Genomic DNA, 14262 nt, shown 5'->3' with positions numbered 1-14262 from the left:
TATGACATCCATAGAGCTTTCCTTGGGCAAAATACAAAACTCAAACACTTTTTATTGCACAGATCCTAAAAGACAAACCATAGAAAGCAAGTTCATCTAATACTAGTTTCGCACAGAGGGGGAAAAAGTCTGAAAAGACGAGCGGACAAAGAGGTCCCTGACATGATGAAACAACATTGATTACCGCAGAAACAAATGTTCTTATTAAACATCACAACCTGGTGGCAAGGGAACAAAGTCACACACTACTATAAACATAGACATAGAACATAGATTTGGCAAATGAACAATATACAAAATATACATCCATGATGCTTTGTAAACAAACATTGAATGTGCTTTGAGAATTGAAATGTCAGTCACAGGAAAAAAAGTGTGTGGGCGAAAAATAGATGCTCAATTGTTCAAATAAAATTTTTGTGATTCATTTCAAATCTGCATTCAGAGCCAGTTTGAAAGAGGACAACTGTGGAAGTCATGAGCCATTCTCATCTTCCTCTTTTACGCTCCCCTTGAACTGAATGGGGAATATTGTCAAACATTAAGGTGCATTTTGTTCTCTCACAAAACATTAGCAAAACATTTACAATATCTAATGCGAGTAAACATCAGATTCTGATAACATTAAAATCTCTACAATCAATCTCATTTGTTATGTGTTTGAGTTTGCATTCTTGGATACAGTATGCCATTTAGATACATAATATTCTGTGTCAAGGTTAGATAGAGTATCTTCCTTTTGTCTCTTCAACATATATCATAGTAGACAAGATTATTGTTTTGATATAGCCAGCACAACAGAGCAAATACTGCATAACATACTTAGAATCCTAGGCTACTTTCTGGTTGACATTTAGGGTTTGCAATTTAAAGGCATCTACAGTATAGACACATATGTGCATGTGTGAGCGTATGTGTAAATACAGGAAAGTGAATTCTGATACACAACAATCTACATGTATAGTACCAAGTATTCGTCATCTGTATGTTGCGGACATGAACGATGCTATGCAAATCGTCATGATTCCTCATACAAAATGTTTTACCTAGGTATAGCTTTAAGCCGAGTGCTGAACTGCATACACTAAAAAGAGGCCTTTGAGATACAAACACTAACACATGACTTGAACAACGTCGGGACTGGAGCTTGAAATCAAAATCTTTCGCGAAACCCTGACATTCTGGCACTGTCAATGTGTGTACTTGAAAATGAACCCTTTTTTTTTAAATCCGCCTTACCCAAACGTGTTTGATCTTGTGTCAGAATCGGAGATGATGCCCAAAGCCTTTATCTTTGTCTTTTATCTTAGCTACTGCAAGAATGTATTGGCAAACATACACTGAGTTGCTGGTTCATAATCGACACAAGGAAGTCCGCTCTGCACAATCTGAATATTTCTTATTTTACACAGTCATTACTCTTCAAACCATAGCAAGCCAGTAATACATTATTACGGCCTCGTCAACAGTAAAGACATTCTTGGGAAATGCTGAGAGCCCTCACAGTTTTGTTATATAATGCTACATTATCAGAAATAGCCCAGTTGCCCCCTCATGCCTTATTTTTCTCTCTTCAAGTAAATTTTGGAACATGTAATAACATGTCGAAGTCACAAAGAGAGGATGCCTTTTCGACAAGATACATCACGTTAGCTTACTTTAGACCACAGAGTTATCAAGCAGAACATGATTCTCTAATATCGAGTACAAACATGACATTGCAAAATATATACATATAATACAAACAACAATCATGTAAGCCCATGTATCCCAGTTTTTACAGTATTGTCATATTTACAACATATTGCATAAAAATCAAAATTTTAGAACTGTACAGATGTCAGAGGAATGTGAATAACACCACACCTTGCTAATAACAGCAAGTTTTATTTCCCATAATTCTAAGGCCCCTTCACTAAATATGATTTCTAGAACTGTAAGATGATTCCGTATTTTCAAAGTTCTAGGTGAGAAGCACAGGACATAGTGCATTCCTTCTGTGTACCACTACACAAAAAAAAAACCCCAAAAAAAGCACACACCGCCTCTACATAAAACATAAACAAATTAAGTGATTACCCTGAACAGAAATAATTGCGATATTTCATCTCTGCATTTGCTGATAGTGAATTGTGAGTCAGCAATCTCACCACTACTAAATGGCTAATCAAAATTGTTTAGTCTACTGCATTAGAAGTCTACCACCTTCAACACCAGGTGCTCCAAGCCCAGAAGTAAGAGTGCAATTCAAAATCGTTTATGGCACTGACTATACAGTACAGCACAACCTTTGTAAGGCTCCTCCCTATTGTCCCTGACATGCTGATTGCACAATGCATCCTGCGATCAACAGAAACAAAACCTCTAAACATTCACTTGACAAAAAAAAGTAAAAATGGAACTTCAGAAACACAAGAAATAATCAGCAAATCTTTGCCTACATTCAGTCCTATAGACATTTACATGTGTTGTCATTAAGTGTTCTTATTAAATGCACATATACATTGTAGCGCGCACACACACACACACACACGCACACGCACACGCACACACACACACACACACACACACACACACACACCCCTACCTCTCCATCAGCATAATAAACACTGTAACAGCTTCCCCGGTCCTCAAAGAAAAAAGAAGGCATGATGATGCTTGCACAAAACATTTCTAACATTTCTTAACCCCAAAATCTCTAAAGCAATATTGTTGGCTGCTATTTTCAATTCCCTCTTTTTATTTTTTGTTGGTAGAACTGCGTGGCGACTCCTTCTGCTGCTTGCACCTACCAGTGTCTTTGTCTGAGCCTGCACCGCTATCTTTTAATGCAGAAGTACTCGCTCTTGATGCGTCTCTTCTGGTGTTTTTCTGTGCGGACGCGACCTCTTGAGCCGTTTCTTTTTTCTTCCTCTCTGCCTGGTCCTTGCGGCTAGAGGACCCCTGTTTGTCAGAGGCGCTCGCTCTGGAGTCATGCGCGCCATGCCTGGACCCTGGAGCATCAGCTCCACCGGGGCCCTTGTGAGCGTCCGATCGGAGCCCCTCGGACCTGGGCCCTTCCTTGGATGCCTTGACGACAGGCTCCGGAGCTGCGCAGCCGGAGGCCCTGCCTGGGAAAGCTCCGCTGCTTGGCGGGTGTGCTTCTCTCTTCACTGCGGGATTTGGCAGCACTGGTGTGGGATCAGGCTTGGAGGGAACATCTGACTGTGGCTCCTTCCTAAGCTGCTGCGGCTGCCGTTGCGGTGCGGTAAGAGCCGACACAGCATCTTTTGGTTTCGAGTCAAGATAGTCTTTAATGACTGGTGCTTGGGTTTTGGGTGAGGGGACTTTGTGTTTGGCATCAAGACTTTGTTTCATAACTGGCGTTGGAGCTACAGAGGGCTTTAGAGTTGAGGATGAGGTTACAGTTTTAGGAGGGAGAGATCTTGGTTTTGAGTCCACGTTTTCTTTTATTATATGAGATGAGGTTGCTACAACACTTTTGGGTTGGGTTTCTCTTTGCTTCGTGTCGGTGCTTTCTCTGGCAGCGGGAGTTGGAGAAGGGGTCAGCTGCGCCGATTCTTCCCGTTTTAAGTCGGAGCTCGGTCCAGCGGATTGCAGCAAGGTTGCTTTCTGTTTAGAGTCATGGATTACTTGAATGGGCGAAGTTGAGAGCGGAGATTCTTTAGAGAAATCTTTCCGTTTTGAATCTAGACCCCCCTTCACTACTGGAACAGAAGGAGCTGCACTGTGAGATTTCCCTTCAGGTGTCTTTGTCTCCTTCTCTGTCTTCCTAACAGTGTGCGACGCGGGTTGCGGGTCAGGTCTTGACTTACCTTTGGGACTCAAAACAATTTCATGTGTAACTGCTGAAGGTGATTGTTTCTGTTTCACTGTGGGGACTGCGGTAGTCTCTTTCACACCGACTTCAGTTTTCTCTTTTTTGGAGACGGAATATTCTGCCTCAGGTGATTTGGGTCGTGCTTTTTCAGCTGGATGGTTAGTTGGTAGCGGCTGCTCCGGCACTTTAATCTCCACATTGCCTCTATTCTTCGTCTTTGGTGATATAGGATCCTCTCTCTTGTGCTTCAATACGCTACTGCTCTCTATTGCACCAACAGGCACAGTGTTATCCTTCTTTTGATTTAGACTCGGTGTGACTTCTGTAACCTCATTTAATGAGGTTGTCGTGTTCACTGTTGCTTTAGAAACACCTCTCTTCTGCTCCACTTTTGGGATTGCCTCCCCTTTTCCAGAGGCATTATTTCCAACTGTGGCACATGTGTTGATTTCCTTCTTAGGACATGAGCTGCCTGTACCACTGGCCACTTTCCCAGCTGACCTGTTAAACTGCACATTGTCCTTGCTAAGAGGTTTTTCAGTGCAGTCCTGACCTTCTGGTTTTGAACTACATGTTTTATCTCCCTCTACAGAACCAGAGGCTGGTGTTATGATAGAAATCGGTGGTTTGTTATATGAAGAGGAGCTGTGGAATAACAACTGCTGTTTGGAAAGGTGTTGGACATCTTCTAGAATGTAGTGTACAGACACAGTGTTGTTTTGTGTATTCCCTTGAGACACAGAGGTCGTGTTTGAGCTCTGTGGAGTAACTGGTTTCTCACAGCTCTGAAGTTGACTTGTGCCTAATCCAGAGTTTATGCTATGCGTCAGTGAAGGTAAAGGTTCGCTGGCAGTTGTGACTGGGGTCTCCACTTGTGCAGCTGCAGGGGCGGTCTTTATGTCTAGCTTAGTTGAAGCCAAAGAGTCTGCTGTCTTGGAGCTGTCGGTGTTTTGTGATGTAGCGCATGGTGCGACCTCCTGCTGTTCCATTTCATCCTCCTGATCTTCATTGCTCACCTCCCGGATGGAGGGTGTTTTCCCACAGGAGGAGAAGTGAGAGCTGTGTCGAGCGCTTCTATGTTCATGAGCCAGTGATGAATTGGCCTTCATACTGGTCCTGCTCTCCTGTTTAGTAGTAAAGGTTGAGGCTTCCACTTTGGAGGTGGGGGCTTTCAGTGATTCACTATGTCTATCCTGTGGTTTCTCACCACTGCTACTGCATTTCAACTCAGTGGTTGAACGATTTGGCTGCTCTTTGGAGGCAACTATGCAATTTAGAGACAAAACAGGCCCAGGGCTTGGTGTACAAGCCAGGGGGCTCTTCGGTTTGTCTGCAGGTTTGAGTTGGGAGCAGGATATCTGTCTCTCAGCGGGGCTCTGCAGCCACAGTGGAGGACCGATGGAAACACTGTCGCTTGTGTTCTCCACCATCTTGGATAGACAGGTGTCCGTTTTGGAGACTCTGGGCCCCGACAGCAGGCCGATGTCCAGGGTGCCCTCCAGGGGTTTGAGAGAGGAAACAAGGCGCCCTTCTAGTTTATATTCGGAGGACGTCTTTCGGAGGGGACTCTCCGCTGAGGAGATGAGCTGGAGCTTTTCCACAGCACTCTCCCCCCTGCCAGAGAAGAGCTTGGGGGCCAGACCTTCAGGGCTGGAGTGGACACTGCCCAGGCCTCCCTTCATGTGGTCGTGAGACATGGCCGAGTCCAGCTGGAGGCTCTTGGACCTGGTGGAGCCAAAGTGGAGGTTCTCGTGGAGGCCTGAAGACAACCGGCACATGCAGTCTTCTCGTTCTTCAAAGGACAACCTCTTCCTGGTAAACTCTATGTTGGGAGCTTTGAAGTCCAGTCTGTCTGGCTTCATACTCTCCTTGCCCTGTCTGGAGTGCTGCCAGTCTGGATGAATAGAGCAGAGGGGCGATCGAAGTCCTCCCTCACTTTCACAACTGCTGGCACCAGATGGTTCAGGGAGGCCCTCACAGACGCGTGTGTTAAGTTTCTTATACAACACATCTTTAAGGGTGGTGCTGGCAGCTTTGGCCTCCAGTGGGCCAGACTCTGGGCTACTCTGCGATTTGTTTTGGCCCCGGACCAGAAAACCTTTGTCCCTGTCATCTCCGCACAGGGAGGAGGAGTCAGACTCACGCAGGGCATCTTGCTTCTGTAAAGACTCTCTCCTCTCTGACCAGTCCTGCCTCTTCACAACCATCTTGGTCTTCAGCTTTTCCTTGTCGAGCTCCTCTACAGACTCCTGCCTGCCCACCTTGCGACTGACTGGCCTCTTCAAGCAACCCTGCTCAACGGGTCGGACACGGGTGATGGCCACTGGCTCGCAGGCCGTTTCCTCCACGCTCTGCAAGACGGGGTAATCGCGGTCCCCGGACCTCAGTTCCTCACCTTGCACCTCCTCTTGGGTCACCTCCAGGCTGTGTTTCCTGGGACATAGGTGCTTCTTATCCCCCGTGTAGGACGGGGACAGCTTCTCCTCGGACTGAACTCGCTTCAGGAGAGGTGACCGGGGCGGCTCAGCGCTTTTGGGGCGTACGATGTGGCGGACGATTGTGGGTGGGGAGTGTATCTTGGCCGGGAAGGCCTGGGTTGTCTTGGAGATGGCGACAGCATGCCCACTAAGAAGGGGAGAGGGTGAGCGCTGAGGAGATGTCGGTTGGGGGGTAGGTGAAGGTGTGCGAGCCAGAGGAGAAAGGGGGATGCTTCCAGCAGACTTGCGGCGCCCCTGGCGGAGCCTTTGTCCTGTCAGTTTGGGGCCGAGGCCATGGAGGGTGCTGGGGCGAATGTGGCCCGAGCCCGCTGGGGAGTTCGGAGCGCTGGAGCTGGGAGAGCTACTCTGAGAGGAGTTGCCACCTGGAAGTCACAGGGACAAAGAGGGAACAGTGGATATCAATAATTGAAGATAGAATTAGAAATGCATAAAAATAACACTGAATTTGCTGAACAACGCTTTTAAGGTATCGTCAAAGTGAGGTATGATCTCCACCTGACTGGTTGAAGTCTGGTGTGGGGCGGAAGGCTGCAGTGGGGGAGCGAGGGGAGAGGCTGTGGGTGGGGGAGCCGGGGAGACTCTCACCAGATGACAGAGAGTGGTTGAGAGAGGAGAAACTGCGGCTTGTGTGCAGCAGAGGGGACGGCTGCATGGCGAAACGTCTGAACAGGGAGCGTCGCCTGGGGAACAGAAAAGACAGACAGAAAAAAAAAATCAGTCCACATTCATCTTGGGCATTATTTATAATTCTCTATTTGTGATATATGTTTAATAAACAATGCAGGATGTTATTGTAATTTAGTGGAAAAAAAACCCAAAGACTATTACAATTACCACAAAGGGGCATGAGATGGTGCTATTGAGCTGTTACACAACAGGGTTCTATTATGCAAAGCTAGAAAGGCAGGTACTAAATATGTATTCATGCAAGTCCTCCTGATTGATGATGGATCTTTAGCTCAGGTTGCTTGTGTTCCTATATTTTGTAATAATTAGCTTTTTTCCATAGTCTGCATAACACTTTGCTCAGATTCTGCCATGTAACAGTTTACAGAGATATGTGCATGAGAATTTATGTCTTTGGTCCTCATTATCTTTTAGATGGAAGCTTGGGAGCTACTTTTTACTTAAGTATACGATTGTCTGGCCTGGTCCAAAAGGGTGCCATTTTCCTATATCCCACAATTTCTTTTTTATAATATCCTTATATATCTGCCACGCATTGTCAACACACATTTAGGACATTTTCCTGTACAAACATATTGCATAACATGTCAAGATGACAGTGTGTTCGCCTTGTGGTTACACTATGTAAAAACATTGTGGAAGAGAAGAAAAAAAAATAACTATACATTTATCTTCCTATAGAACATTAAATTTGTACCTTTCTGGTGTTTTCTCCTTCTTGGGCTTCTTGGAACATCTGACCATCTTGCTCCTGTAGCTATTCCTCCTGGCAGGACCGGTTTTTATGGAGGTATTTTCAAAGGGGGTTGTGGAGATGGCCACTTTACTGCCACTCTGAGAAGGAAGCGCAGAAAATTAATGTATTAATTTATTTTCAAAAAAAGCAGGCAGTTTCAGATCAACTCCAGTAAAAGCATCACAACTGAACTTGGTCTTGTTTGGCTCCGCTTGCTAAAGAATCACTGAAATCCTTCCAGGCCAGTTTGCAGCATTTGAACTGACACCCACTGGAAAGCCTCCACTCAGCAGGTTTACCTCATTTAAATTACAGGATCTGGTGTTGCTGGTCAATCAGGGTCCAGTACTGTGACTGTTCTGCCAGTGAGGACTTTGAATTCATTCAACTTAAGTAATTCAACTTTTACTAAACTACATTTATTTGCAAAACACCATGAAGAACATTATTCTCATCCTTAGCCATAGTATATTTGAAAACTGAATAATGTGGGAGTTTTACGATAAAACACAGGTTCTCACTTACCTTGAGCAGGAGCTCCACCACTTCAGTGTGCACTAGACCGTGGACTGGTTCTCCATTCACATGAGTAATGAGGTCTCCAGCTTTTAGTCCGGCCTTATGGGCAGGCCCACCATCCTCTACATTCTGACCAACAGACAAGAGGGAAATTTATTGTCACCCATTTCTTCACCGAGCCCTTTGTGTTGAGACAATACACTAGCTCATGATTATTAACAAGCAGTCTACTGGAGGCTGATATGGTGCTTACCCAGACCATGTGGTAGACAGTGTAGATGTCGCCGTCACAAGCGTACACCCGGATGGCTCTCAGGGTGAAGCCGAACTTCTTCCCACAGCTGTGAATGACGATAGGCTGCCGCGGGTTGGCGGTGCAGAGGGAGGAGTCTCGGCTGGGGGAGGAGTCTCTTGAGGACGGGTCTGAGGACAGCGAGTAAGGAGATAGGGGGCTGGCGAGCGGAGACACCCCGAAGATATCTGGAAAAATAAGAGATGATCACCAACCTGAGCATTTTTTACTTCATCCATCTATCTCTGACTGGCTCCCATTTAGTAGTCAGCTATTGCCGCTTCATTCTGCCCCCACTGTGGGTGAGACCAATGGGATTTTCTCCCTCCCAGCAGCGAAGGCCTCTTTCCCTGCTTGCTATCCTTGTTAGAGGCTCGTACTTGGCTACTTGCTTGCAGCCACTCCATAAAATGGAGCTCTCACAGCAGGCGCCATGCTGGGCCAATTTCACACAGATCCATAGTGTGCTTTCATCTCTTTCACATTATTCGTTCAAAGTCCATTGCTCTAATTCTCATTCTCGACATGTTTTTGCTCCAACGGTGTGAAGCATCCCACACTCCAACCTTCAACAAATTGGCTGAGATCATAGGTGTTTGTGTGTGTGTGTGTGTGTGTGTGTGTGAGTCTTTGTGGATGTATGTGTGTGTTCTTTGACTTACCCCCAGGGATCATAAGGGAAAGGGCACCGGCTGAGACAGACTTTGGGACTTTCGCCACGGCCCCAATCTTCTCCCCAGGACCTTCAAGCTGCAGAGTGGTGGTCTGGGCCCCCTGGTCTCCGGAGGTTTGACTGGTACTGTCCGGGCTCTCCACACCCTCACCTCTGGAGGTCAGCTGGTCCAAATGTTCTGAGAAACTCCCTGAGAAACAGTCACAAAAGAGTGAGTGTGTGTGTGGAGTGAGGTAAACAACAAATTGTCAGAAAAGCTGACTACAGTGAAGTCTGCAGGACCAAAATAGTCAACCTTAAACCCCTTCAATACTGAGCAAACATTGCAAAATGTTAGATTTTTTTTTTTTAGTTTGTCATTTCCAATCAGCATTGGTTGGAGCTGGGGAAAGCTGGATGTTTCTGTAGTGATGAAAAGCATTGCCTTGTCAACATGAAGCACCCAGGTTGGCGAAACACACTAGGGAAACACTAAAAATATGCTGAATTTGAATATTTAAATCACATCCATTATGTATGTATTATTCCCTTCTAAAAAACATGGGTTAATGATCTTTCAAACAGTAACTGGTCTGATAAATAGCAAAATACAAGAAAGAAATATCTGAAGGTCATCAACATGAGCATCTCTAACAGTGTGCATGTCATCCGGCTCAGTTGCAACAAAATCGGCTCAAAACAAACAAGAACATTTGGCCCATACAGCCAGTGTACAGCCATTCCCAAACATCATCAAGTTTGCTGGGGAATGCTGGCTCAGGGTGAAGCTGACAGCCGGAAAATTAAACTCCTACAAGTAACAATCAACTACTGCCAACATTGCAGGGCTGAGGCTTGTTGGTGTAGGTTGGATAATGTTGTCTCAGTGTTCCAGGGGCTTTACAATATATTGATTTTTTAATGAGAACCAAGCACTCTTGTTATAGTTATATCTATAATTCTAGGCACTGTGATTTTGTACCAGAGAGCGTGGCTCCACTGTGAGTGCTGCCAGGAGTGGTGGCGTCAGGCTCGTCCCGGGGCAGCTCGCCAATGGAGAACGAGGCCTTGCTGGGGTCCCCGAGGCCTGAGGTCTCATCCCCCTCACTCTCAGCTGAGATGGCAAACTTGGGTAGCAGGCTGGGGCGAGGGCCTTGATTCATACTCTCCGTGTCCGTCGAGTGGGACAGGGAGGGCCTGGTGGAGGGATAAGAGAGCAGAATCTCATGAACCAGTTCCAGGAGAAAGTATCTGGGGTAAACAAGTTCATTTTGGGATGTATGTGATTCTGTGGGGATGTATTTAATCAATGTTGTATCCAACAGCTATCTAAATATACATCATTAAATTGTCAAATCAGACTTAAATATGTTGTGATGATGTAAAATAAAGCAGGTTTTCTCCTTTTTTAAGTTGGGCTTTTGAGGTTGCAAAAAGAGAGCCATATAGCCTCTAGCTAAAAAGGGTTAGGGTTAGGGTTAACTGATGTGAGGTGTGTTAACACTTATAAATCTATACAATTCAACTGCTAAATAATGACAATGGCTTTCATGAGCCTTGGAAATGCTTTTTTTCTAATGTTAACCTGAGATACAGTATGTAAGCGATTTAGTGCCTTATTGTGACTTAAAAAGCCTACAGTAGCCTACATGTAAATATCTAGACCATATTTATCCATATCTATAGAAGCTTACATGCACAGTATTGGACACAGAAGTGAGCAAACAGAATGAGTGTACATCCGCTATTATATAAATGGGGATCTGGGCTGCTGCATTTTATATAAACTGGAGCAACTTCCTTGTTTTAGGCTTAGGTTTATTAAATAGTCTTTGCATAGCACAGCCTCTACAAGGCATTATTGCTAATAATACTGGCTGAGTTGAAAATGTTTGGTTTATCATTAAGAATTTTCAGTATTTATAGTGAATGTTATTCTTGCTCATGAAAAGGAGAAAGGGAATGATGTCAATAGGTATTGGGGAGTTACAAAATGCAAAGTGCATTAGAAACTGGCTCCACATTATGTTCCTCAATGAACTAAAAGTTGAAAGATTGTAATTACATGTGTAGGACAATGTAAATGTTTGTAGCCAGCAGTGGGATGGCTACGCATCAAAAGAGGTTATCAGGCTACCATTTTTGTTTTTCAAGTTTTAAAGGGCTTTTCATCTTCCCAAATTCCTAAGTACTTAATCTCTACTGGATATCATCTGCATGCTATAGGGGTTTAATGATATCTAATTATAAACTTGATGCAAGGGTTGAAGGGAGCATACATTTCAGCAAAATCTGGCGTCCAGCTGAGCGAGTCCACAGTCAGTGGGCTCTCGCTCTTCTTCTCCTCTGTCTCCCCCTTCTCCTCCAGCTGCCCACGGGACAGATCCAGGCTGCTGTACACCTAAGCATCATACAGACAAAAAGATGTAGTACATGCAGGCTATGATGTAAATGTGCAAATCATGTCTGTGGACAGACCTCTGGAAATACAGAGGCTCAGCTTCAGACTACAGTAAAAAGATACATAAGCAAATGCAAAAGTCACATACTGACAGAAAATATGCAGTGAGAAACAAGCAAAATAATGATAAAATAGTCTTTGTGGCCTTACATGTATAAACCAGTCTTAATGATAGAATATAATGATATAATTTAGGATTATGTGGAGCTGTCTGGGTTCATGCAGACTTCAGCAAGTCATACAAGAAAGAGGTTTGGGAGCAACTGAAGGAAGGTACATGGCAGCTCCACACTTCCTCTGAGACACCCCACCGCTTCTCGAGATACACTGAAATGCCTCGTTTTGATGTGAGAGGGGAGCATACTGCAATGCAGCACAACAATGGCTCTGAGCTTGTGTGTGAGTGTGTATTGTGTTCCACATTACCCAAAAAAAAAAATAGATCTGATTTGCAAGCAGAAAATATATGCAAAGCCGAGATCTACATTTCATACTGTAGGGGGTTGGGGGGGGGAATCATGTTTTCTAGACACACATTTCCATATGAAATACCGATTGTCCATGTTTTCTTTCCCATGACAAAAGGGTGTGGATGACGGCATTATCTCATTTACATCGCTAATAACTTTGGCGGTAATGATAATGCACTTTTGTTAGTTTGAGACTGAAGACATGTGAGGGAGAAGGCGGAGGACGCACCTTGGAGAATCTGTGAGAACAAGAGGAGAACTGCCGCAGCTCCACATTGAAGTCTTCGTCGTTTGTATCCTCCTCTTCCTCCGTCTCCAGGTGATGGTATCTCTCGGAGCGAGCTAGGGATGAAGTTTAATGTTTTTGTTTTTATTACACTCACAGTTATTACTTACAGTAGGTGCTACAAGGTCACTTGGAGAGAGGAACACGGGTTGTAATCATAGCAAAAGACTAAAAACAATATAGACCAACATATTTTTTGTTTTTGCACTGGGTTAGATCACTCACTGTCGAAGTAGCTGGTGTCATCCTCAGACTCCAGCTGGGGAATAAACTCAGCCTTTTGCCTCAGCAGGCTGTTCCAGTCCAGGTTGTGGAAGAACTGGTGGTGCTTCACTTCAACAGCCCCGCCTCAAGGTGAAATAAATACAGACGAATAAGCGCAAAGTTTGAATGAATTTGTCCGGACAAATGTGAAAATAGTGTGTGAACCCATACTTAATTTGGAATATTAGAGAATTTTTCTTCTTTACAACCTCATTCAGACTCTATGCCCCTCACAGCTTCCAAATCAAATGACCTCCAACTGAACCTATAGTATTTACAAATTAAGTGTCTTGTATTGTCTGGTTATACTGTTCGGATCTGGGCTCAACACACACAAGACAGACACTGGACATTGACATTGGGCTGTTCAATTATACACAGTAGGGGAAGAAATGCCTATGCTGTGTTTTTCTTTTCCACAGTGGCGGCAGGCCAAACTGATATCATGACCATAAATTATGCAGTGCAATTTCCTTCCTGTGACCTTTCGCGGAAGAGAGGGAACTGCTGTGAATGGCAGCCTGGCCGGGGCAGATCTTGATGAACAAAGAGGTCCCCGGATTGAATTGGCTACGTGCGTCCCTGTGCTGAAAAGCCTTTGTCCCAGGTCATAGGCACTTTTACGGTCCACAGACCCACAGACCCGCGGTGCCTGACCTTGGATGGGACAAGATGCACGAGATGGCTGGGAAATAATTGTAATTGATCAAAAGGAAAAAGGTGAGCAGGCCAGACGATAAACTGTTTCGCTGTTGGCTGACCCCATTTCTCCCTTGGTGACTTGGAATAATGAGCTGTGCTGAGGTGGCGCTAATGGTCACATGAGAATTTATGGTGGCCTGCAGTGCCTGTCTAGTCCTAACCGAGTTACTGGTTGTGTGTGTGTGTGTGTGTGTGCATGTGTGTGTGTGTGTACCTGTGCCCATCCTCTCCAGAGGATTCTGTCTGAGCAGCAAGGTGATGAGCTCCTGAGAGTCAGTAGGCGGGGCATCCTCTCCCTCAGGCCAATTGATCTCATCTGTAAACAGACAACACAAACAATCAGCTTGCATTAAATATAGTCAACACACAAGCTTTATTCAGAGAGAAATCTAGTTCAGGGAAAGCATTATTATTATTACAGGCAGGTATGCAAGAAACCAAAAATTTGAGAATGAGTCAATTTTTTAATGATATTGAATATTAAATTTGGCCTGCCTTGTGGATGAATTTCACCTAATTGTGAGCCCGCGCAGACTCACATTTATTACTCTACTTGCAAGTGGGGTACTTCTAAAAAATATTGCTGACAAAACAAAGTTAGTTGTATGCAATATAGTAGAATGCGAGCCTTTGCAGATGCTCTACCTTTCAGTGAAAAGGCTTGCAGGTATGCAGTGAAGAGGAGAGTAAGGCTAAGAGACTGTCTGTGCCATGCTGATCCTCTGCTCAGCACCATTTGTCCCCCATTTTAATCAAATTTGGGAGGGAGCTATGAATATGTATGTTCGGCCCAAGGCCACAGTAGCATGCATTCAGTGTGTTCAGGCCCCTTTAATTAACAGCCAGTCCCACAGGCTCGGTATGATTGAGAGCAT

At 44.7% G+C, this 14262-nt stretch overlaps 1 protein-coding gene across 1 annotated transcript in view; it reads right to left on the bottom strand.

Annotated features, from left to right (window-relative positions):
- Nucleotides 1-1408: 1408 nt before the first annotated feature.
- mast4 (microtubule associated serine/threonine kinase family member 4) overlaps nt 1409-14262 on the bottom strand; it is a 96020-nt gene continuing 83166 nt past the window's right edge. The window contains exons 21-31 of the mRNA XM_078285926.1: nt 13602-13703; nt 12647-12769; nt 12365-12477; nt 11484-11605; nt 10187-10401; nt 9215-9415; nt 8514-8740; nt 8267-8389; nt 7703-7839; nt 6814-6998; nt 1409-6680 (exon numbers count right to left, since the gene is read on the bottom strand). Coding sequence (XP_078142052.1) covers nt 2740-6680; nt 6814-6998; nt 7703-7839; nt 8267-8389; nt 8514-8740; nt 9215-9415; nt 10187-10401; nt 11484-11605; nt 12365-12477; nt 12647-12769; nt 13602-13703 — 5489 coding nt within the window. The 3' untranslated portion in view covers nt 1409-2739. The remainder of the gene's footprint in view (nt 6681-6813; nt 6999-7702; nt 7840-8266; nt 8390-8513; nt 8741-9214; nt 9416-10186; nt 10402-11483; nt 11606-12364; nt 12478-12646; nt 12770-13601; nt 13704-14262) is intronic.

Source organism: Centroberyx gerrardi, chromosome 2 (assembly GCF_048128805.1).
Source record: "Centroberyx gerrardi isolate f3 chromosome 2, fCenGer3.hap1.cur.20231027, whole genome shotgun sequence".
Classification (NCBI taxonomy): domain Eukaryota; kingdom Metazoa; phylum Chordata; class Actinopteri; order Beryciformes; family Berycidae; genus Centroberyx; species Centroberyx gerrardi.
Note: the sequence above shows the minus strand (reverse complement) of the source record. Positions and strands in the feature narration are given on the sequence as shown.